Here is a 25,387-nt window from a genome sequence, read left to right as displayed (position 1 = left end):
ACATTTCCTTTCATAGCCCACAGGCTGCTTCAAGATGCCTACTGTAAAGTGTTTGTGTTTGCAATAGCCAGGAATTATTGCATTAAAAGTAATATCCAGGAATTGTTGCATTAAATGTTTGCCTTATTTTCATGTGAAGCAGCAATTTTAGTGTGGACTGCACTTGAGTTGGGTGTTTGATCTCTAACCTTTTGCAGGATCATACAAGAATGCAGAGAAAAAGGCTAAGAAATATGAGATGAGCTCTGCAGTGGAAAGCTCTGCAATTTCTGGTAAGTGGAAAATCCTAAATTTTTAAACATTAGTAAAATTAATGCATATTCAAAATATGCACGCATTTTTCTGTTTTAGGCAATGAAGGTCTGGATGGGCCTGACGTCCGGCTGCCATCGCCACCACCCCGGCTCCCGTCGCCACCACCCCAGCTGCCATCGCCACCCCGGCTGATATCACCACCCTGTAAGCCTTTATCTGTGTTTAGTCTTTAGATTTACATTGTTTCAGTTATGGCTTAGTGAATTTATGGTAATATCACATAGGAGAAAGGGGGGACACCCACCCTCTAGCCGTGCCTGCTTTTTATTGATCGCAAAAAATGCATATGGGTGACTCATGAATTTGAGCTCAATTAAGACCCTGTTGCAAAACTGAATTAAGTCTGCTTTCCTGCATAGCAAAAACCCCTTTACCACAGAGTCCATGCGAGTCCTTGAAAACCTTTCAAGAGGGAGAAGTTATTTTCAAGGGCTGAAGAACAATTTGAGGTGAAGGCAACGGAACAGATTCTTTCAGTTGTCAACACGTGTGCCCTATCCTTAGACGATGTCATTGCCAGTTGATACAGTGTTAGGTGGTAGCTTTAGAGATCACTTCTTGGTTTTTATCGTTGTTACAATGTTCTTTTTGGTGCCTTTAAAATCACCAGTCACACCTGTGTAGGCATGCGCTGTACCCTCAGAAGACTGAAGCATGCGCTGATTGATGTCAGACGTTCTTTCTGAGAAAAATGTGCCCGGGCGTTGTTTACGGCGTCCCGTGTTCCGAATGTGACAGTGTCTACATTGGCGAGACTGGCAATTTTAAAAGGCACCTAAAAAAACATTGCAACGATAGGTTTGCCGAGAAGAGCAATTGTAGTGAGGTACTGTAAAAATTGAGTCATGAAGTTTAGCAATTCATTGTTTTCAAGCAAAGGATGGAAGGTAGAATATAGTTTTTGTACTGAAAATTTAAAAGTGCACAGAAGACAGGGACAAGAGGACTGGATGGGACAAACGCTGCTCACAACTGGGTTTATAAGAAACATTTTTCATTAACAGCCCACCTGTGAAGTCATAGTCAGCATTGACTTACACAATGTAACTGCCAAAGGCAGGAGAGAATTTTAAAATTGTAATTCATCAGAATGTAATCAAAGGATGGTGCTACGTGTGTACAATGCTTGCTGACACCAAAGCATGTACTATAGTAACCATATGCGACTTGCCCATGAACAGCAGCTCTTTTTGAAGCATGGTCACAGAGCCTTTCGCTCATACACTCGACACACAAATTGCCGCAATGGCTTTGTGGTTAAGGTGCTTGGCTGCTGACGCGAAAGGTGCCGGCTCAATCCCGACTGCAGTGGTCTCACTTCAGTGGAGGTGGAATGCTAGATGCTCGCCCGTGTACTGTGCAATGTCTGTGCACGTTAAAGAACACCAGGTGGCTGAAACTATCGGAGCTCTCTACTGAGTTGCTCCAGCTAAGGTGGTTTGGGACATTAAGCCTCGTAAGTCATGACTAAGAGACAATTTCGGTATCTCCCTTTCAGTTTGTTTTTTTGCCATATCCCACGACTGCAGTCCTGTGCACTTCAGGGAAGCATCCGTGGCATTCCCCACAATGAAGTGGCAGATTCAATCCACCGCCTGTTCCAAAGGGCGTGGGCGCTCTCTGAGGCGGTCGTTAATACACCAGCCAATTTGGCTGATGTACACTGCCACACCTGTGTGGTATTCGATAGATGACACCAGTGCAGCAAGGAACATGCACGTTTTGGTGCTTCTTCCGGCAGTCAGTATGGCGATCCGGCCTTTCCTCTACAAGTCTTGCATAGCTGCGACAGCTTACATGGCGTACAAAAATCCCAGCTGTATGCCATACTTAGAGGCAATTTTCTTCGGGCTATGAAAGCTTTGTGCTGTAGGGCGTAACCTAATACCATTTGTTCTTGGAACCTCATATATTTTGATCTCGAAAAGTATGAGGTTATGCCCTAACTGCACAGTCTCATAAGCTGAGGATACTTGCTTCTCAGTATGGCATACGGCTGGTGTTTTCTGTGCCACGTAAGCTGTTACAGTTATGAAGACTTATAGAGGAAAAGACATATTAGCATACTAGCTGCCAGAAGAAGCACCAAAACATGTACGTTCTTGCTGCGCTGGTGTAGCCTATAGGACACCACTCAACTATGGCAAAGTGTGCATCAGTAAAACTGGCCGGTGTATTAAGAATATAGATACCTTCCTTTTGGGTAGTGTTTTCATCTTTAAAATATTGTGTAAGGCATTGTTACACATGGATTACCGTGTGGTATTTTCCTCTGGCTGCTATATAATTTACAATCCATTTTCTTGTGCTGTTTTGGCTTCAGTTTGAGCAGCTAAACAATGACCGCGACGTCAACATGTGGTTACAGGTCACGTGAGGCATGAAAAAATGGCAGTATAATCGCTACTCCTACATTTGTTATCATTCAGGCTCTTTGGGTGAAAGTGCATATTTCGCTTCTTTACTTGTGATGCATCAGTAATCACGGTTCCCTTTTCTCAAAGGTCCCATGTCTGCCCCACTCCCCAGTTTTGCAGTCCTGCAAAACCATATATATACAATTTTTTCTGTTATCTTTGCGTTGCTGTCATGCATTGTTGCAAGTGTTTGGTTTGGACGCGTTTCTGAACATCACTGCGCGTATGACTACGTATTACTCCCCCGATAACAGAGCAGCAAGCTTCCACACAACCGACCGAAAGGCACTTCTAGCATTACTTTTTTTCGAACTGAGCACAGAGAGGAGGTGAAGCCTTAGAGAAAGGCGCATGCCGTGATCACCGACGCACCACAAGGAAAGAAGTGAAGTGTGTGCTTCCGGCAGAGCAGGCGGATTGGTGCATCACCCGTTCGCAGCAGTCTCACAGAAGCAAGGACTCCTTGGGTACTTTTATTTCTTTGGGCTTAACTTACAGCTGTGTTGTGTCGACTGCAAGGACATTTTAAAGGAAATCCAAGGGCCAAAGTAAAAACAAAAATGAAGTTTTCCAGAATACTCTTTTGGAACAGACAGTGGATCAAAACTTCATTGTGGTAACTGTCTTGAATGCTTTCCTGAACTGCACAGGATTGTAATCGTGGGACGAGGCAAAAAAATGAACTTGAGAAGGAGGTACTGGAAGCATCTCTTTTGGGTGATAAGTGCGTGAGCGAAAGGTCTGTGACCGTGCTTCAGAAATTGTCCACGTGCAAGTAAAATATGGTAACTATATAGTACGTGTTTTGGTGTCATCATACGTTCTACACACGTGGCACCATCCTTTGATTGTATGCTGGTGAGTTGATAATTTTCTTGTTCTGCATTTGGCGATTACCTTATGCAAGTCGATGCTCGCTACAGCTGCGCTGGTGGGCTGCTATCAGAAATGTCTGAATAAACTGCTATGAGTAGCGCTTGTCCTCTCCGGTTCTACTATAGTAGTTCTACGACTATAGTAGACCATAGTCCGGTTCCGGACTATAATCTAGTGATTGAATGTGTGTGTAGATGGTGCCTTCTGGAGTGGACTATTTTATACTGTGAGTGAGTGCGTACATGGATGGTGACTGCGGGAGTGGAATATGTACTATTATAAGTGACTGTGTGCATAGTGGGGAAGATCCGACAGGTTATAGGTCGTTGTTAACATAAGTGACGCTACGGAGGATCAATTGCCAGCAGAATAAGCAAGGCTAATCCCACCTGTAGCAGACAACTCAACTCTGCGGTTCTCTCATTCAAGTTGTTCTTGTGCTTTCAAATTTGCAGCACGATACCAGCTGGGGCAGCATACAGCTTCGTTAAGGCTTTTTGTGTTTTTGAGGGTCCGCCAGAATAAAGGAGCAGTTTAAATTACTAAATCTGGTAGAATGAGATGACACCCTGAACAAGCATGGTCTTAATGAATGGGAGCTCATAAATGCTTAATGCTAATTCTGTACGAGGCAGTTACGGTGTATATATATGTATCCTTTCAGCAGAAGTGCTGATGTAGCATTTTGGCATTATCTGTGTAGCATTACCTGTGTTATACTGAGTAATTTTTCCGTTCTTCCTGCATCAACACTAATGCTTCATGTTCGTGTCCAACTTCAGCCCTGCTTAGCAGCCACTCAATGGAGGCGGCCACACCAGCTGGTGCAAATTGCACTGCGGGCTGCCCGGCTAGTTCGGCCTCCACTGCAGGTGACCTTGAGGATGTGGAGGAAGCGACTAGCGATCGTAAGGCTTTTCGCTTTCTTTACTTGTATATGAAGAGCCTGAAAAGACGAGAATGCAGTGAGAGGATAGGATGAGAATCTATTTTTTTTGAAGTATGAGCCTAAACAGGCCTTGGTAGAAGTTCTGTTTTGCCTTAAAGGAGACCTAGTTGGTGGATATTTCAAAACGTGTGTTTTGAAAATGACCACTGTTTGTATAAATATGCCTGCTGCAAGTAATTCTTAATAGAAGTACTGAACCTAAGCGGTGATAAAATTTGCTACTTGACACTTCCACAGCTCTATCTCATTCCTACTAACTAGTTGCAGTGTGTTTTCCCGGCGAGTAGCAGTTTGTTTCCTTTAATTTCTTTTTTTGGTTCTGGATTGTGGTTTTGGTTCTGTTATTGTTGTTTCCCTTGGCCTATGTCACTAGAAAGCCACAACCTTTTAAGGACGGACCAATAGAAATAAAACAAACATTACAGATTGTGGCTCAGGACTGCAAAGTGGTCACTGTACTCTATACAGTTTCTCTAGTTTTTGTGCATATATTTTTTATGTGCCCAGCCTGCTGTGCTTTCTCACTACCACTGGCAGCTGTTGTCACAATGGAAGAATACACTTATGGCTGTTTCCATCCTTGCCATGATGTGACGGCAATCAAAATGGCAACCAAGCTGAATAGAAAACTGGTGGTACATAGAAGGAACAGTATTCAGAGCAGCTATTTTTATATAAGGCATTGTCAGTGCATGGTGCATTTGTGATATATAGATCTGCAAGGGATAGAGCAGTTGTACAGAACAAATACCTTTGTGTTTAGCTGTGCCTTGTGGTGGAATCAATGGCAATTTAGTAGCTTAATGCAGAGCATGTTGACGCCCAGTGTTGGTTTACATTACCATCATCGATGCTGCAGTCCCACAGGGTGTTAATTGTTCTGACGTCCAGTGAAATCTTCCACAGCAGTTCATCATCCTGCAGAATCTCGCACTTCACAAACAACCTCACCATGACATCGTGTAGAACAGCCACAAATATGTTCCCTCGAGGCATCCACCACATTTGCATTACCCGTCCTGATATGTCAAACTTGCGGCCAGGTGCGCAGTTGTTCTGTGAAGGATGACAGCCATCTTGAACATATTCGTGAAGAAGCACCGAATGCTTATGGGGCATTCACTCTTGGACACTCGGCGGAGAGAGCAAGCGAAATCCTCTGCCACCGAAAAAGCTGCATCGTTCACACTTCCCAACGACCTCGTCTGCGCTCATCGTCTGTGTGTCGTCTGCTCAAGGCGTACACAGATATGGCAAGAGGTTAATCCATGCTGTCTACGTACGATAACTGTATGCACGCTTACTTACGCTAAATGCAGCTATTTTGCCAGACGTTACGCCATTTCTAGCATTGTCGCTTTTAAATACATAAGATTAGCCTAGTGGCGCCATCTGGTGGTTACTCTCAAGCCTTTTTTAAAAAAGGAAAGGATCGTCACCTAAAATAAAAAAAGAACACATTTATCACTCACACTTTTTTTATGGGTGAGATGAGACAAAGCGAAAGAGTGCTGGCGCTTTTATGGGCGTTGAACGCGCTCAAACAGGCAGTAACAGCGACGAATTCAGTCCCAAACGAGGCGTCCCGCACCGAAGGGCGTCGCCATGTTTGTTGCCGAACTTCGTACTCTCCTTCCTATTGGCTGACTGGATTCGGCGGATTTTTTTCCGGTGGCAGAATTCGGTCCTGGACCGATCAGGCTTACCGCTTGGTATTTCGGCGCAATCTCTGCCGCGGCAGCGGATTCCGCTCGTTCTCTCTGCCGAATGTCCAAGTGTGAACGCGCCATTACTTGGCCCTGAGCACAATTGATGAAGCACCACATTACAAACTGGTAAAATATGTAGCCAGGAGACATTACATGCATCAAACAGCCACAGAGAAACTGTGTGCGTGGCATCAGCTCTTTTGTCAGCTGCAGAAGAACCAACAACAGAGTGAGCTGGTGCATCAGTGAAGAACCAAAAACAGCGCTCGCCCATCTTCTAGTCTGTCTATATGGCGCTGTTTTTAGGTTTTCATCAGGTACCGGCACTCCCTGCAAGTGTTGCTGTTCTGAGTGGCAGTTCCACTGCAATTGGAACAGTGCCCCTTTCATCAACTATCAACACTCCCAAGAGTGCTGAGCATACAGCTAAAAGTAGAAAGGAAAACGAAAAATCCTTCTCAAGAACCATGCAGAAAATTCTGGGCAGAGCTGTGGAGCAAACATAAAATTTCATTTACCGCATCATCCCTGATACTAGTTTGTCTCCCCTTTATTTATGGTGCCATGCTCTGATTTTCGATTGCAAGCCAACACCCGCATTTCGGATTTTCAAATTTGAAAACAATAGGTCGACTTGCAAGCGTGTAAATGCAGTATGTTGCTCATATTGCGTCCTTGAGGTGTAAATATATACATCTGCTGTGAAAGCCTGCCCTCACTGGAAACCTTGCTCGTTTCAGCGACAATGCTCAAGGTGCTGCGGCTGCTGCTAGAAATACGGCAGCAGCAGCGGGAAATCCTGCAGAGGCTGAGCCGGCTGGAGCAAGCTCGGCAAGAGCCGAGGACACGGTCGCCGTCTCCTCCCGTGAGCTCCCTCCCGCCACTGTGCCCTCAGCTGCCAGCCTTCAGTATTGAAGATTTTGAGGCGGCAGAAGCTGCTGTCAGAGATGACAGAGTAGCAGCTGCCCTGGTAATTTAATTTTTCATTCAATGTTTTATTACAGTAGTCTGTTGGGTGCTTAATGTATATAGTTGAGATATTTATTGAAAAATCTGAGCTCCAGAAGTAGATTCTTGCCATGCCTAAGCCATAATCATGCTGTTCTTGTATAAGTTTTCAGCTAATATAGTGGGAATGAATGAATTTTGAAAAGTCCGCACATAGTAGGGTTACTATGACATTGTTAATAGTCTGTTTTATTACAACTGAAAATTCCGGAAACAGTCGCGCCCACTTATACCGAACATGACAGTTGCATAGATTACTTTATACTAAGTCTAATTCCTGTATTACAGTGAAAAATCCAAACTCCCGTACAGAATTAACATTTGTTTCTTTTTGATTCGAAATAAGTGCCTTAATTGTTTTTGCTTCTTCTACATTCGAAATGAATGCATTGTTTCTGTTCCTTCTAAAATCGGATTGAACTTTTCTTCAAAATAGACCCTATTTAATGCACTTTCTAAGCTCCCAAGCACAGTCGTGTGCTCCTTATCAAGATCCTTGGCTATAAGCTGACTGCAGGCACTATGCAATTAATCCCCATTGCCGCTTTCACGGCAGCTAGTGGTAGGTCAGGCCTGTTGTCATTAGCTTCCTACTAGTTCAGTGCTTGTAGTTCACATGGCATATTCGTTTAAAAGCATCAACTATAGGGTTCATGACCTCTGCAACAAAGCACACAAGATGGTACAAAGGAAAGAAATTAACACGGACAGCACAGCTGTATCGGGGTATATAGCACAATTTCAGCTGATGGAAAAGGTGCGAAGGAAACAGGGCGAGAATTAACAAGAGTAATTAACATTTTGATTAGTAATTATATGCTGTCATTGACATATAGCACATTCTTGGCCACATGAGCAAGTTCTTCACTGATACTGATGGGGTACTAAGGCAAGGTTTACCTGCTTGGATATATGAGGGTGCAACTCTGATGATTCAGACGAAAATCTCTGTTACGGTTCCTAATGTTAATTGGCAAGGTCTTTGCCTTTTATATGGCAGTAGCTAGTTCTAGTCCACTTTGCTTCTCCAGTCTATGAAGGCCAACTGAATCTTCGTTATGTGATGTTTTTGTGCAAACCGATTACAGAGCTCTTTTCATGTTTCTAATGCTAATCGGCAAGGTCTTTGCATTTTATATGGCAGTAGCTAGTTCTAGTCCACTTTGCTTCTAGTCATTATATTTGCTGCAAGCCAGTTACCACCTTTGATGCAATTTTTACTTGCTTTCTCTTATACATTCAGTAGTAAACTAGTCTGAAATAGTTAACCTTAATTGTCACAGCTAATTATTGTCATTGTCATATATGGGGTGGTTTTGCACTGAAGTGCTCTGGGTTTGTTGACACAAATAAAACTGTCGCCATTATGTTGTTGTTTTCTCTTTTTCTGAACTGAAATTAATAACATCTAATGTACTGCTGCTACTGTTTGTTGTAGCTGCCACATGTCTTTTTTTTTCATGAACTGTAGCAAATATCTAGAATAATTGCAGTCCTTTTCATGAATTCTGGCCTGTGGGATCCGTGATCAATATTTATGCAATTTTTGGTCCAGTTGCAAACAAAATTGCTCTCAGTCGCATTTAAATGTCGCCATTCTGCTCCAAAGTGCTCCAAAATAGCCTAAAAATTGCTCCAAACTTGCTCCAAAATGGGACTTTTGCTGCTCCAAAGCTGCTCCAAAATAAGACTTTTGCTGCTCCCATGCCTGCTCCAAAAAGTTGGAGCCTGCTTCCACCCCTGGTTACCTTGAAGTTTGAATTACAGAGTACTGTATCTGTGCTGCTAACAATGCTTTCAAGAGATATTTTAAGGCTGTCTTGATTTATTTAATCACAGGACTATGTTATGCTCTAATATACTATTTGTGGCACATTCCATAAAAGTATTGAGCCTCATGAAGCTAGTGTAGTGTAATGTTAAGTCTATTTTTTGGTATGTATTTTGTTCACAAAGTTTGGCTGAGTTAAGGTGGCACACAAATTATTTTAATTATTGGTTTGAGACGATTGACTGGGAGTGCTGTTTCGGAGCTAATTTTTTACATTATTCGTTGTTTTCCAATTAAGGAGACAGCTTTGATCAGCCTTTTGCCTGGCTATTGCTTTTTATGCCTTTCATTAATTGAAGTGCAGTACTCCACTCCAACCAGGACAGTTTCAAGAACCATAGATGCTAATTTTAGTTGCATATTTTCCCTGTAGTGATGCATAAGACATGAATCACCGTGGAGTATTCCCTTACGAGTGCTAAACAATTTAATATTGAACTTCTTGATGCTGTTACGGTGGTCAAAATGTAAGAAGTGTTTCACATGAGGTGTAAAAAAACCACTATAATTGCTGCTGTGTTGTAGCAGGTATACTACGATTACTTTCGAAGTCACACCGTTGTCTTTGCTATTGCGTTCTACAAGTTAAGTGGTTATAGAATGTGATTTTTCATGTGAAATAACCGTTGGGCAACTGCAAATTTTTCCTTTCAGAAGAAGCAGCTTCTCCGCCTAGGCGGAAACAATTTAAAGGAGGTGGCGGCGAATGTCATGGGTGCTGTGATGGGGGAGGCTGTGCAGAGACTATTCAGCCTGCGGGGGAGGAAAGGAAAACGGCCATTCGTTGGCACAAAGCTGTGCAGGGTGGCAACAGGTATACCTGATTTTGAATTGCTGTAGCTTTTAATTTAGAAATATTGAGATTCCTGCTTTTAAACATGTACAAGTTTTTCCAAGCTATTTTCTTGCTGTATCTTACTGTAATTTTTTATAACAGCTGATGAATATTCTGTTGCTGTGTTTATGTGATTAGTTTGGGGGTCTTAGTCATAAAACTCCATAAAGAAGCAGCAGATGCCCTCAATCAAACCAATCATTTCCATTTGTCATATTGTAATCCGTTGTCATGAACTTCCCTGCAATGGCCGCTTTGACGTTGACTGCAGTGTCTTCATGATAGCTCATTTTTTTTGCATTTCACTACTGTACAGTACTTGTGTTGTTTGTTGGGATACCTTGCATGTCAGTAACATGTGGTTTTTCTGTGTCAAATCATGAACTTGGATTTCCATATGCTTGCAGGAAGTGTATCGTTTTAAAAGTTGCATTTCTTGGTCTTAATGCACACTCACCTTGCACAGATGCCATCTGCGAGAGGCAGGGTGTCGACATCCTGGCAGCACAGGGTTTCATTGGCAGGTGGCTGCCCGGTGCGTGCGACCGAGGGGGCGGCCGAAAGAGGCGCTATGCCCAAGCTTTAGAGCCTCCTGAGTCTCACGCTCAAGCGCCACCTGTTAACCCCTGTGCTGGGTCAGCACCCTGCCCAGGCGCGCCCTCAGCCTCCTGCCCTGCAACCCCTCCAGGCATGGCCATCCTGTACCCCTCAGGGGTCCACCCAAGCTCTGCCCCCCCCACAGCCTCCTCCTCATGCCCAGCCACCCTCCACCCAAGCTCTGCCCCTTCCCCTGCCCCCCCACAGCCTCCTCGTCATGCCCAGCCACCCCACGTAGCACCCTTGCCACATGGGTCATTGCCCCACGGGCACGAGAAATAAAAAAACATTTTTCTGAAATTCCTGTTTGCTTGTTTCATTTGGTAGCTGCTGGACATTAAGTAAAAAATGTGCATGAAATATTGTTTGCAAATCAAAATACATATGCAATGAAAATACTGCATGCAGTTTTGAAATTTTAATGGGAGTTCGAACCAATTGCATATACAGCTAGAAGTCGCACGGTATTGAAAACCACGGACGGGACCTCTAAATGCATGCGATAATTCTGCACTGGTCTCGGAAAATACTGGAGATGCCTAGAGGTAGCCAAGATATGCCGGTATCCGAAAGGCCACTATTCGGCCCTATTGGGGCCACTATTCGGCCATATTGGAGCCACTATTCGGCCATATTGGAGCCACTATTAGGCCATATTGGAGCCACTATTCGGCCATATTGGGCCCTATATTGGCAGTGATGTTTGGGCCATTCTTGGCATTCAGATTGGCTGAACATCAGCCCAATCTTGGCGGGAATGTTGGGCCATGCTTGGAAAGAGTTGCGATTTGCCTAAATGCCAACGAAGGGCCGATATTCGCGCCAATTTTCGCCAATGATATGCCAACGGTGGCCCGATATTGGCGTGCTGCTTGGGCACGTACGTGACTCTGGATCGGGCGGTGCTCGCGCACTGTTTCGATCCAGACTCCGGCAACGTGGTGTGCTTCACGCCTGTCGGACGCAAGGGCGGCTCGTGTCGGCGAGTAGAGCGCTCTCGTATGGCCCACTGCGCAAACCCCAACTTGGGCGAAGTCCACTACGTGTATCAGCTCAATGGCAGGCTCGAGTTCACTTATGCTGCGGATCATGCCATGTTCAATGGACTGTTCTCCAGCGACGAACATTGGCTGAACCCGTTGCTGCAGATGCTGCCCGACGGCGGCTATGTGAGCACTTTCAAGGCGCTCTACCGCAAGATCTGCGAGTTTGCCGCAGACAACAGGTGCTATATGCACATGTTTTGGGATTGGATGGCGCCGTCTGTAAACGCCAGCATAGAGCGGGCGAGCGAGATGAGTGATCAGCAGCAGTCGGCAGTGGTTGCTCCCTCCACAGCGATGGAGAAGATCATCGCAAACATGACGACAAAGCAGGTGGGCTGCACCTTTGCCGCAATTGCAGTGCATGGCGCAGACAGCTACGGTGCTTGCAAGGAAACTCTGCTGTCTAAACAACACATGGCTGATCCTACCATCCGTCGCAAGCATTGGGAGGCGGTGAACAAGCAATTCGCGCCGCTATTGAAGCGTGTGAATACATACATCTCTTACTTGTGTAACCGCATTCTCAATGCTCAAGTGGAGTTGCAGGATATTGCCAACTTTGGCTCAATGCTGCTGGGCGGCAATTCGGACGCTTACACACTCCCGTCGCCCGTCGGAGGCAGCGAGTCGGTTGTGTATGAGCAGCCGGACGAGTCGGAAACCTGGATGTACGAACAGTTCCAGGCCCTGTTTCGACACCAGCGCGAACTGGACTCGGTGACGGAAATCAACCCAGATATGTTTACCACCATGTTGGACGCCGAGCTGCCCCTGTACTCCTGGCGCGCCATCACGCACGGCGTGACGCACTTTTGGATCTCCATCATTGCTTACTACATGAGCTTTCGTGCCATGTACGCTCATCAACAGACACAACTCGAGAGCAGGATGAAAGATCCCATGGTGGTAGTGAAAGACTACAGGATGGGCAGGGAAGATCAGAAGGAGAGCTGTAGCAACGGCGGCGGTCGGCTGAAGGACGCTACCGTGCCCAGCAAGCAGCGCACGTGCGTGTTGGTCTTTTGGTGCAATGGTGATGACAAGTGTGCACTCATGCTGCTAGAACGACTCTACTGGGCACTGCACGTTGTGCTTCGGCTACACGCCGGGCAAGGGGAGGTGAACAGAAAGTACAAGAACGTGTATGCCAACAACGTGTTTCTGCACACATTCATGGATGAGAAGACTGACAGGGTGGAGCTGGTGTTTTCGGACTCTAACGTTGGCTGCAAAATGGAGTTCAATACTTTGCACATTTTGTTTTGCTCCAGCTCTTTAAGCGACCGCCCGCCACTCGTCGTGCTGCCCCAGATCAGTGTAAAGCAGCGAACGCCCGGAAGACGGTGCGTATCGTTCGTGAAACTCAGTCCCCCGCATAAGATGGCCAAGACCCCGCCACCAGCGACAGCGCACGCACTGTTCGAAGACCGCACAAAGTCTGGCAGAGTGTACAGCAGTGACTACTACATCTCTCTAGAGGCCGTTCAGAACCCGCTCGTCATTGACGGCATCGGAAATGTGGAAGTACACGACCAGAAGTACACGGATTACATCTGTCCTCGCGCGATCGTGAACACGATCCGGCGTCGCTGCGGGGACTATATCGGCACCCGCGTTTGCGCCGCTCGAGTCGGGAACTCGAGAATCGAGCCCTGCAGTTTTGGCGCCTAGCCGAATGCTCGCAAAAGAGCAGTACAATATCGGCACCCGCGTTTGCGCCGCTCGAGTCGGGAACTCGAGAATCGAGCCTGCAGTTTTGGCGCTTAGCCGAGCGCCTGCGAAAGAGCAGTACAATATCGGTACCCGCGTTTGCGCCGCTCGAATCGGGAGCTCGAGAATCGAGCCTGCAGTTTTGGCGCCTAACCGAGTGCCCGTGAAAGAGCAGTACAAAATCGGCATCCGCGTTTGCGCCGCTCGAGTCAGGAACTCGAGAATCGAGCCCTGCAGTTTTGGCGCCTAACCGAGTGCCCGTGAAAGAGCAGTACAATATCGGCACCCGCGTTTGCGCCGCTCGAGTCGGGAACTCGAGAATCGAGCCCTGCAGTTTTGGCGCCTAGCCGAATGCTCGCAAAAGAGCAGTACAATATCGGCACCTGCGTTTGCGCCGCTCGAGTCGGGAACTCGAGAATCGAGCCTGCAGTTTTGGCGCTTAGCCGAGCGCCTGCGAAAGAGCAGTACAATATCGGCACCCGCGTTTGCGCCGCTCGAGTCGGGAACTCGAGAATCGAGCCTGCAGTTTTGGCGCCAGCCGAGTGCTAGCGAAAGAGCAGTACAAATTCGGCACCCTGCGTTTGCGCCGCTCGAATCGGAAGTTCGAGAATCGAGCCTGCAGTTTTGGCGCCAGCCGAGTGCTAGCGAAAGAGCAGTACAAAATCGGCACCCGCGTTTGCGCCGCTCGAATCGGAAGGTCGAGAATCGAGCCTGCAGTTTTGGCGCTTAGTCGAGCGCCTGCTAAAAGCAGTACAAAATCGGCACCCGCGTTTGCGCCGCTCGAATCGAAAGGTCGAGAATCGAACCTGCCGTTTTGGCGCCTAGCAGAGTGCTCGTGTAAGAGTAGTACAAAATCGGCACCCGCGTTTGCGCCGCTCGAATCGGAAGCTCGAGAATCGTATCTGCAGTTTCCGCGCCGTTACTGCGACCGCTTGCGCAAGAGTAACACCTGCGTTTGCGCCGGTCGAGCTCCAGCTTAAAGGTCAAGGTGTCAGCGGCGTTAGAAACCAGTCGTTTGCGTCGGTGTTAGCGAGCCCGCCGTTTTGGCGCCCATAAACGGATTCGGTGTCGTCTGGCTTACTAAAGCAACAAAAAGCGCAAACGCGCAAACAAAAAAACCCCAGGATTTTACAGAGACGCTTTTCGAAACACGACGGTGCCTAAGAGGATGTTGCAAACCGGAGACACCGTCTGCTGCTATGCATACCGGCGGCGACAGTAGCAGCAAAAGGCGTACTACGATGAATCACGCACAAGGATGAATCAGTTTCGCAAGGGCTCTACAAAATGGACGCCTCGTTTCGTGCCCCGTTTTCGCTTCTTCTTCGACTACGATTCAAACGCCGTCGCTATTCAATGGAGCGACTACGAGTAGACTGCACATTCACTGCGGTATCGTTTCTCCGCGGCAGCCATTATTACGCACCGCAGCAGCCATTATTACGCAACGCGGCCCCGACCGCCGGCGTGCCGGACAGCGCGGTGCACCGCCAACACGTGCGCCGGTACGCAGTCATGACCAAATAAGGTCACGCCGCCGGTAGCAAATTGGCGGGAAACGTGTTGCCGCGCGCGGGAACCGCCGGAGCCGAAGCCGGCGCACCGAGACCCGAACGCGTAACGTGCGAAAACGCGGTCTTCGCAGCTCGGAATCTTTTCTAAAATACCACCTCGAGGTACGCACATATTTTGAGCACATCGGAAACATTTGAGGGCCGTTTTGGCCAAGGTACAAGCCGCCATCAACGCGAAATTGGAGGCACCCGAAAGGCGCCATCGAGGTCACGCCCCCGGTAGCAAATTGGCGGGAAACGTGTTCCCGCGCGCGGGAACCGCCGGAGCCGGCGCACCGAGACCCGAACGCGTAACGTGCGAAAACGCGGTCTTCGCAGCTCGGAATCTTTTCTAAAATACCACCTCGAGATACGCACATCTTTCGAGCACACCGGAGAAACATTTGAGGATCGTTTTGGCCATCGTACAAGCCTGCCATCAACGCGAAATTGGAGGCACCCAAAAGGCGCCGAAAGCCCTACCGCGCCGCAATCGCGCGTAACGTGCGAAAACGCGGTCTTCGCAGCTCGGAATCTTTTTCTAAAATACCACCTCGAGGTACGCACATCTTTCGAGCACATCGGAGAAACACTTGAACGTTTTGGCCATCGTACAAGCCGCCGTCAACGCGAAATTGGAGGCACCCGAAAGACGCCATCGCTAGCCCTAACGCGCCGCAATCCCACGTAACGCAATCCCACTGTAAGTAGCAGTGCAGGGCAAAGACAAAAGAGCAGATGACCGAAAACTGCGTTGTTCTTTATTGCACAAATCATTAAGTAGGACTTAATGAAAGCAGGTGCCACAGAAATAAGCTTTGTCTAAAAAAATTCCAATTTGTGATATGAGGCATATGCAGCTTGTCCACTAAAATGCAGTGTTGTATCGGCGCTTTCAATGGCAGGTGCAGGCATTTCGTTTTCTCTGTACATGCTAAGTGGCACACGAGAACTTTCCTTTTTTTTTCTTGCACAATGAATAGCATGCAAGATCTAGCATCTGTGCCCCATAATTCTTCCTTCACACTAGTGCAGCAGGTATTTTCAAGAAATCCTGTGTGCCCAATTTTAAATGTCAGTTTAAAATTATGCTCACAAAACAGTCACCTTGAAAAGCATCTTTAACCATTGTTTTTTTTAGGCAAGAATATAACATACGAAACCCGTATAAATGGAAATACTTCTGTATATAATCCGTTGGCATTTCTAGGCTCAATGTTGACAGAATGCTTAAATTTTTTTTAATTCACATCAGACAGTTTCTGCATTGTGCTGGTAAACTCTCCTAGTACCCTAGTTATACGACCAACTTAACCGCAGTTAAGTTTGCCTCAGTTAATACTAACCAGAGTTGTGCGCTGTTAGACGGAGAGCCTAACTGCAGTTATGCCACTAACCATGGTTATCGGTAACTAGGTTGCTACCTCAGTCAAGCGGCTGACAAAATGGCTGTCACCATGTCGGCTGAACCCATGATGCCCGCTGCCACATCAAGTGAACAGAAGCATGTCAACTGGTCTGTTGTCACAACAGAAGCATTGATATGCATATGGGAGGACAATCTCTCGGCTCTGCGGTCAAATATGCGCAATGTACAGCGCCATGGCGGACTCCCTGAACGCAGGCCTGCCGGCAGGCAAAGGGCCGTATTCAGTGAAGCAAATCCGGCAGAAGCTGGAAAACCTCAATAAGCACAACCAGTAAGTACGAAAGCCATTTCATATAATCGTGTAGTTTGAAAGCTATTTAGTGATTTTTAAGTGCTGGTATCCGGTGCGCTGCAAGTACGCACATTCACCGTGCTGCACGGTGCTTCGTCCAGCATGACAACTACTTTGCTGTAAATAGAATGCGTTACTATTTTTATGGCTGACCTGTGATGTGTGCGGATCGTTATTGCCCTGAACTCGGCTCGGTTGAACTGACGACTTGCATGTCGACTCACAGTAACCGCATCAAGTGCAGTGTTTTTCGGCAGCGTCTCCTGAATTGACTCGTATATCGCCCAAAGTGATGTGCACTCGCAGCACGAAGGTCTGTTTCGTTCTTGATGCTCTATGGAGCGCATAGCATCGCATGCATTCGCCTGGCAGTGCGAACGTCGCCGACGTAGTTTGCACGTGCCATATAATGACGATAATACGGGTTGGTGGTGAGAGTTCGCACAACAGTACAAGGTCCTGCCTCGAGCTTGCAACCTTTTTCGCAGCCTGTCGGCGGTCGTGCAGTATTAGTAGATGCCCAGAGGCTGTACAGAAATGGTATTCACTTTATATTTTCCATCCAAAATTAACCGTAGCAACAGCACACTAACCTCAACGTGAAATCAGGTGCCTGCACTAGCACGGTTGATGCTTAAGGTGTACTACTTTATCTGCTAAATGTGATACCAGCATGATTGCCCTCTGATTCTGCACCCTTTCAGTCTATACAAGGACAGGCATAATGTGTACTTCTTCCATATGGGCAGCCGGTTCTTTCTTGTTTGTTTATTTATCTTTAAAAGAAACATAAACACCTATAAATTTTTCTGATGCAAAGTTTCATGGAATAAAACTGCCTTTGCTTACAGGAAGTTGAGGAGTTCTGGTTCTAGCACTGGATCGAAAGGCGTTGAGTGGCCATTTTGCTGGCTGCTTCACTCTTTTCTTCGAGTGCTGCCAGTGAATGTCAGTTGCCCAGTGCAAGAAAGTATGGAGGTAATCTAGTTTCACCGGTTCAGAAAAACTCAATCTTAGAGTGCCTGCAAACATGTACATTTTCTTCACAGGTATTGCAATCCATCATGACTTGCAACGCTGCAAGAAGGAAATGGTTTTTTTGTCTCTGCAAGATGACGTGTTATAGCAATTAGCTATGCTGTTCGAAAACACTACACAACACAAACCAAGTGACTAAAACTTTGAAAATACATGTCTCATTCACTTTCTATTTTATTATAAACAACAGAATAAACTCATCTGAATATATATGCACTTTGCTCCAAAGCAGGCAGTGAAAAGAGAACACAAAAGAATTTGAACATGTTCATGAGCCAACAAGCAAAGAAAACCTGTGGGAAACGACAAGGTGAACAAGAGGTGACGCATAGCTCTGTGAAGTGTTTCCAATAAGTTGCACATGACTTGGTTGTGTTTGCATGTCATCACACATAACACAATAACACAGTGCACTGTGAGAGATCTTTGCTGTCAGACTGTACTGATACTCTCCAAGACGAACAAATTGCGGTACAAGAAATGCATTCCATAACACTTTCTGCACCCCGGTTAGTCCTAAATCTCCCCTTGTGTCCGCTGTTTGCAGCAGCTGGCTGCAGTTAAAGGAATAGGGTGCAAGTATTTGTACTTTCCGAAACATGTGGCTACCATATTATAATACTTCTAAGGTATTCCTTAATAGGTATTCAGCCTAATCAAGTATAAGGTCAAATATTTGACAAAAGGAAGAATCCACACTGCATTTCCCATGATAAAATGGCTTGTGAGTTGGAAGTCGTCTTTTCTACCTTTTTTTATCCTGCTCATTTCCCTGAGCTTTCTTGATAAGATATCAAAAAATCTGTATTTGGGGCCTTGCCTAGCAGCTTCGTTTCATATCCTGCAGCTATGTGGCGTACATATTTATAGTTTCTAACTTTTGCTTGGTATTGGCAGGTGCCAGAGGTTCCTGAAGATGGAGTTGAAGATGTTCTCGCATCCTTTACACTTGAAGCTGACCAAGATACAGCTGAAGACACTATGGCCAGTACCCAGCCCAGAGAAAGCAGCGACAGCACTACAAGACGCCGAAAAAGACCTGCGAGCTTGCTTTTGCAGGAGCTGCTGACAATGCAGCATCAAGCAGATGACCGTGCAGCCAAGGCTGCCAGAGAAAATATCGAGCTGAGAAAGAAGATCTTGGAACTGCAGAAGGAAAGGAACAAAATTCAGAGGAATGCTTGATGTCATGAAGTCGTACTTCACACCAAACAAAAATCAGGAATGAAATAATCTGTCCCCTCTGAAATAAGTGATGTTTTGCCAACTGCGACTGACAGTGGAGCACGGTCAAATGCTTAAGCCAAAACTTGTTTTAACTACTACCGCCTACTTTGTCCACATCAATCATGATGCGGCACTCACTTAAATAAAGTTAAGAATGCTTATCACTGTCCTTTTATCCTGCAAACATTAAACAAGCCTTTGCCCAACATAAAACAACATATTTTGTGGCCAATATTGTTCATAAAATACACATGCTATATGACAAGCTATCAAAATTACGAAATGTGTAGGCAACTGAAGAAGATCGAAGTTGTAAACCTTCTGAACCCTACAATGCCATTTTGCACAACATGACACACCGGTAGCACTGAATAAAACAGATACACATATATGCTGCAAGCACTAGGCTGAAGCCACATCTCAGTACTTTGTGCGGTGTAATGAATAGGTATATTACGAAGTGGGCAGGTGCTTTGATTGATGGGTGTATCATCACCATTCCATGATAAACTCTGCTGCTAAAGACACTACTTTTCGTCATGATATACAACTTGTGCAGCCGTAAGTACAGTGCGGTATAGACATGTTCTTTTACTGCCACTGGGCTTTCCTATTGAAATAACAGAATAAACAAAACCCATAGGTGGCAAGTGTGCAAATAATGTGCATGCAACTAAACAACACAGAAGGGAAACAGTGGTTCTAGTCCACACAGTAGAACAGTAAATTATGGGAGGTGGAGTAAATACATGAAGAACATTGCACTCACACCAGTAAATGGAATGCAATAAATACCTGATCCCAAATTTCTAATGTTCTTTAGTGCCACCGACATGCAAAGCTTTATAAACTTCTGAATCTGACTGCCCCAGAAAAACTCACACATCAAAAGTGCAACTGTTAGAATATACTATTGCCGAGCGGGACACGGAACTGGGCGGCGCCCACAAGCCCTTTCTTTGGACGCTGTCACCTGCAAGGCGTGCGGTACTCTCGTCGTACACAACTCGTACTACACCGGGCGCCTGCATCCCAAGGCCAAGGAGACCACCACCGTCCCTGCAGTGCCCTGCGAGCTGGCACCAGCGACGTCCAACGAAAAACTGGCGGCGATGGTGTGCGGCCAGATGCAAGTGGACCCGGCATTTTGAGCACTGGTGGCCACAGAGGAGCGGGTCTTGGTGGTGAGAAAGGCAACCGATGTGAGCACAGCTGATGCTGGGCAGTTGATGGACGTTCTTTAGTGCCATGACAGTTTTCTTTTGTTATTTCCAGTACTATATTTTCTTTGTTTCGTTTATATAGTGGATAATCATTTGCATAGCATTCAGTAATCCAGGATGAATATTGCCACCTGGTGTTCTCAGGTGGCGCTGAAGTGTCTTCGAAGACGTTGAAGTGTCTCGCGTTGGCTGGCTGGCTGCTTGCTGTATTCTGCTGGTTAGCGACCTGTCTCCCTGTTTTCCGTTACATATTTTGGTGGAGGTGCTGGGTAAAGATCCCTGTATATGTCTCATACTCCTCCGGATACCCTGGGCTCCAGTCCTTCGCTAGTGGACACCCCCGTGCACCGTGCTAGCCGGAGAAATCAAGGCCTACCTCCCGAACACGGGCTTTTGGAGTCTGCCAGAGCACCCACCCATCGACCTGTCATGCCAGCTGCTGCCTACTACACCTTGCAGAATCCGCGACTGCCCAAACCATTCCACGGCAGTCAGCTCGAAGACGTAGAGGACTGGCTTCTCGAGTTTGAACGCGTGGCCTCATTCAACCAGTGGGACGACGCCGCTAAACTTCGAAACGTCTTCTTTAGTCTCGAGGATGGTGCACGTACCTGGTACGAAAACCGAGAAGACGCCCTAACATCATGGCACGAGTTCCGCCGACGCCTGCTGGAGACCTACACCAGCACGGATCGTCGAGAACGGGCTGAACGGGCTTTGCAGTCTCGCATTCAGATGCCGAATGAGACTGTAAGCATGTACGTGGAGGATATGACTCGGCTCTTCCGGCGAGCTGACCCGGCCATGCCCGAAGATAAAAAGGTGCGCCATCTCATGCGCGGCGTTAAAGAGCAACTTTTCGCTGGCCTCGTGCGCAGTCCACCTGGGACTGTTGCTGAGTTTCTCTCGGAGGCGGTCACGATGGAGAAGATGCTCTTGCGGCGGTCTACCACCTACGACCGGCCGGTACTCGCCGCTTCACTTACAGAGCCGCTTCCTGCCTTCGGGGCTAACCCTGGTCTTCTCCGCGACCTGATCCGCTCCGTTGTGCGTGAAGAGCTCCAGGCGCTTTTCGGTGCTCCCCTGCCGACGGCCGGCTCTCTCGCTAGCCTGGTCCGCGAAGAGGTTCAAGCCTTGAGACCTTCGTTCCCGTCCGTTGACCCGCCGCCTTTACCAACGGAGTGCCGTCGTCCAACGTACGCTGAAGCCTTGCAACGTCCTGCGCCCTCTTCGGCGCAGTTTCCTCCGTCCAATCAAGGCTCGCTGTTTTCCGCACACCCCGACACGTACTACATCGACAATCGACGATCACCCCAGCGGAAGACGGACCTGTGGCGTGCTCCGGATCGGCGGCGTCTCTGCTTTCACTGCGGGGAACCCGGTCATCTGTATCGCCAGTGCCCGTATCGACAGCTTGGGCTGCAGGGGTTCCCTATCGACATGCCCCGTCCACCAAGAGGTCAACGACCCCGGGAGATCGAGGACTACGTAGCCCAGCAGCGCATGGCGACAATTCCCCAGCGGCAGTCTCGGTCTCCATCACCACGCCGACCTTCGCCACAGCCCCAAAGCTCCTCCTGGATGGCGCAGAGACGGTCGCCAAGTCCCCGCCGGGAAAACTAAAGAGAGCGACCTCAGGGGGCGAGGCCGCTGGCAATCGATACGAACAAGACCCCCCGACAACGCGAACAGCGACCGACCGCGATTTAAAGGCAACGACTGCAGTACCTGAACTCGGAGATCGATTCTCGTTGGATATACCCGTGCTTCTCGATGGCTATAAGGTTAGTGCTTTGGTGGACACTGGCGCTGATTTCTCGATTTTAAGCGGAAAGCTAGTGGCGCTTCTTAAAAAAGTAATGACACCATGGTCCGGCACGCAGATTCGCACGGCTGGCGGACATGTCGTAACTCCGCTTGGCCTATGCACAGCAAGAGTCCAAATTCGCAGCTCCACATTTGTTGTCAGCTGCCTAGTTCTACCGAACTGCTCCCGTGACTGTATCCTTGGCGTTGATTTTCTCCGAGAGTATGGAGCTATTATTGACCTCCGAAAGCGCACTGTCACATTTTCTACCGAGAAAGCTGATGTTTACTCCGAGGACTGTCCACGCCGCGCCGCCCTTAGAATATCCGCCGAGAGCGTTTGGATTCCGCCACGCGCCAGCGTTTTTGTGAGTGTTCACTGCGACGGACTACGTGAAGGGACAGCGGTCGCAGAGGGCAACCTGTCCCTTTTGCTCACCCACGGCATCTGCTCAGCGTGAGGTCTCATCCATCTCCGCGACGGCTGCTCTGAGCTCCTGGTGACTAACTTCTCTAACGAGCCCTGGCACCTTTTTCGTGCTACTGCCATCGCATTCGCCGACCCCTTAGCGGAGGTTTCTGAATGTTTCGCGTTCGAAGCTGTTAGACCTGTGCGCCCATCCCTTGACATCAGCCCGGACCTTTCGGTGACTCAACAGCGAGAACTACGTGCCCTCCTACTTGAATACTCCTCCTGTTTCGCTTCTTCGTCGAAAGTCCGGCAAACGGCTCTTCTCAAGCACCGCATCATTACGCCCGACGATGCCCGCCCCATCCATCAGCAGCCGTACCGTATCTCACCGAAGGAGCGTGAGGCGATCCAAACGCAGGTGAAGGAGATGCTTTCAGATGGAATCATTCAACCTTCCAGCAGCCCCTGGTCTTCACCTGTCGTGCTGGTGAAGAAAAAGGATGGGACACTCCGCTTCTGCGTGGATTATCGGAAACTGAACAACATCACCAAAAAAGACGTCTACCCGCTGCCTCGTATCGACGACTCGCTCGACAGACTTCGTCGCGCCCAGTACTTCTCCTCCATTGATTTAAAGAGTGGGTACTGGCAGATAGAGGTCGACGAGCGGGACCGCGAAAAAACGGCGTTCGTGACACCCGACGGACTGTACGAATTTAAAGTGCTACCTTTTGGGCTATGTTCAGCGCCGGCAACTTTCCAGCGGATGATGGATACCGTTCTCGCTGGACTAAAATGGCAAACTTGTTTGGTTTATCTCGATGATGTCGTCGTATTTTCCGAAACCTTTGCCGAACACCTTGAACGCCTGAGGACAGTATTAGATGCCCTCCGATCGGCCGACTTAACGCTAAAGCCCGAGAAGTGCCACTTTGGGTACAAAGAGTTGAAGTTTCTCGGTCACCTCGTGAGTGCCGATGGCGTTAAGCCCGACCCCGAGAAAACTGCTGCCGTCGCCAACTTTCCTGTTCCTGCAACAAAGAAAAGTGTGCAACGTTTTTTGGGTCTGTGCGCATATTACCGCCGCTTCATCGCCGACTTTTCAAAGATTGCCGCACCCCTGCACCACCTCACGCGCAATGATACACAGTTCGTGTGGGCTGCCGAGCAGCAGGAGGCTTTTGCCGAGCTGCGCAGACGACTGCTAACATCCCCTGTTCTTGCGCACTTTGATGAAGAGGCTGAAACCGAAGTCCACACCGACGCGAGCAACGTCGGCCTCGGCGCCGTACTCGTCCAACACCAAGGTGGCGTGGAAAGGGTCATCGCGTATGCAAGCCGCACGCTTTCTCGCGCTGAAACAAACTATTCGACCACAGAAAAAGAATGCCTTGCGGTTATGTGGGCAACCATGAAATTTCGTCCGTACCTCTACGGCCGCCCGTTCAAAGTAGTTACCGACCACCATTCGTTGTGCTGGCTTGCAAATCTTCGCGACCCATCGGGGCGCCTAGCCCGATGGAGCCTCCGCCTCCAAGAATTCGATTACACCATTGTGCACAAATCTGGCCAGACGCACGAAGACGCTGACGCACTCTCTCGCGCGCCCGTCGGGTTAGCGGATGATAGCATAGAGGACGAGAGTGGTTTTATTGGAGTTGTCAGCGCCTTAGACATAATGACCCGCCAGCGCGCTGACCCAGACCTGCGACCTATCATTGATTATCTGGAGGGCCGAGCTTCTGTCGTACCCCGACAATTTTCTAGAAACCTGCCGGCCTTCTGTCTCCGGAACGGCATTTTGTTTAAGAAAAACTCCAGCACTGTTGACCGAGCGCACCTCCTCGTCGTTCCGGCAGATCTCCGCGCCGATATCCTTCTTGCTTGTCACGATGAGCCGACCTCCGGCCACTTGGGCTTTGCCCGCACACTTGCCCGCGTGCGCCAGGCGTATTATTGGCCCAAACTTTCTCACGCCGTCCAGCGTAACGTCAGAGGCTGCCGCGATTGCCAACGTCGTAAGGCGCCTCCTCTCAAGCCAGCGGGCTTGCTCCAACCTATTGAACCCCCTCGGACGCCTTTTGATCAAGTCGGCATCGATCTTCTGGGCCCATTCCCTGTGTCATCGGCCGGTCATAAATGGATCATAGTCGCGACCGACTATTTAACAAGGTATGCGGAAACTAAAGCGGTGCAGCGCGGTACGTCATCTGAGATCGCCCAGTTTTTTATGCAACAAATCGTGCTGCGTCATGGCGCACCGTCCCACGTAATCACTGATCGAGGTACGGCGTTTACGGCACAGCTCATGCGCGACGTGTTCGAGCTCAGTCACACGAACCATCGCAAAACTACTGCCTATCACCCACAGACGAACGGGCTCACAGAGAAACTCAACAGAACGATCGCCGACATGATCGCAATGTACATAGACTCGCAGCACAAAACCTGGGACGAGATTCTCCCGTACGTCACATACGCTTACAACACGGCCACCCAGGAGACGACCCGATTTACACCATTTCGTCTGGTCTACGGACGTGACGTTCAGACGATGCTGGATGCAATGCTTCCATGCAGCACTGATGACCACCCACTCACGCCAGACGCCGAGCAGTTCGCTCAGCGCGCCGAGGAAGCACGTCAACTTGCCCGTCTTCACATTCAGCGGCAGCAGGGCACGGATGCACGCCGCTACAACCTCCGTCATCGGCACGTCGAATACCATCCGGGAGACCAAGTTTGGGTGTGGACCCCGGTACGCCGCCCAGGCTTGTCTGAAAAACTGATGTGCCGTTACTTTGGACCGTACCGAGTTTTGCGCCGCGTCACCGAAGTGACCTACGAAGTTCTTCCTGACGGGACTGTGCAGCCTCAGCGTCGTCCACCCCGCTCTGAGGTTGTGCACGTTGTCCGCATGAAACCCTGCTTCACGCGGTAATGGATAGTACGCTCAGTGTTCTGCTAGTTTTCCCGTGGGACACCTTCGCCCACCTCCCTTGTACATTTTTGTGTGCTTGTGCTGTTTTTTTTTCTCTTTCCACTGCCCATACTGCAACCCCGCTTTTGTTTTCCTTTTTTTTTGGAGGGGGAGTAATGCCACCTGGTGTTCTC

The 25,387-nt window shown here is 48.3% G+C and overlaps 1 protein-coding gene and 1 long non-coding RNA gene across 2 annotated transcripts in view; one reads left to right on the top strand and one right to left on the bottom strand.

Annotated features, from left to right (window-relative positions):
• The window catches only part of LOC144111374 (uncharacterized), a 323,266-nt gene that overhangs the window by 181,527 nt on the left and 116,352 nt on the right, over nucleotides 1–25,387 (bottom strand). The gene's annotated exons all lie outside the window — the stretch shown is intronic.
• On the top strand, nucleotides 332–10,819 carry LOC144110821 (uncharacterized). Its single transcript, XM_077643911.1, has 5 exons — nucleotides 332–459; nucleotides 4,391–4,516; nucleotides 7,007–7,236; nucleotides 9,760–9,919; nucleotides 10,407–10,819. The coding sequence occupies exons 2-5, from the start codon at nucleotides 4,411–4,413 to the stop codon at nucleotides 10,817–10,819; spliced, it is 909 nt and encodes a 302-aa protein (XP_077500037.1). The 5' UTR covers nucleotides 332–459; nucleotides 4,391–4,410.

This window comes from Amblyomma americanum, chromosome 11 (genome assembly GCF_052857255.1).
Source record: "Amblyomma americanum isolate KBUSLIRL-KWMA chromosome 11, ASM5285725v1, whole genome shotgun sequence".
Lineage (NCBI taxonomy): Eukaryota > Metazoa > Arthropoda > Arachnida > Ixodida > Ixodidae > Amblyomma > Amblyomma americanum.
This window is presented reverse-complemented; position numbering and strand designations above follow the sequence as displayed.

What these genes read in the sequence shown, in the direction of transcription:
- LOC144110821 (XM_077643911.1), top strand. Translation starts at nt 4,411, where the DNA reads ATGGAGGCGGCCACACCAGCTGGTGCAAATTGCACTGCGGGCTGCCCG. An exon ending in ACAGAGTAGCAGCTGCCCTG is followed by an intron (nt 7,237 to 9,759) that starts GTAATTTAATTT and finishes TTTTCCTTTCAG; the next exon opens with AAGAAGCAGCTTCTCCGCCT. An exon ending in GCTGTGCAGGGTGGCAACAG is followed by an intron (nt 9,920 to 10,406) that starts GTATACCTGATT and finishes CACCTTGCACAG; the next exon opens with ATGCCATCTGCGAGAGGCAG.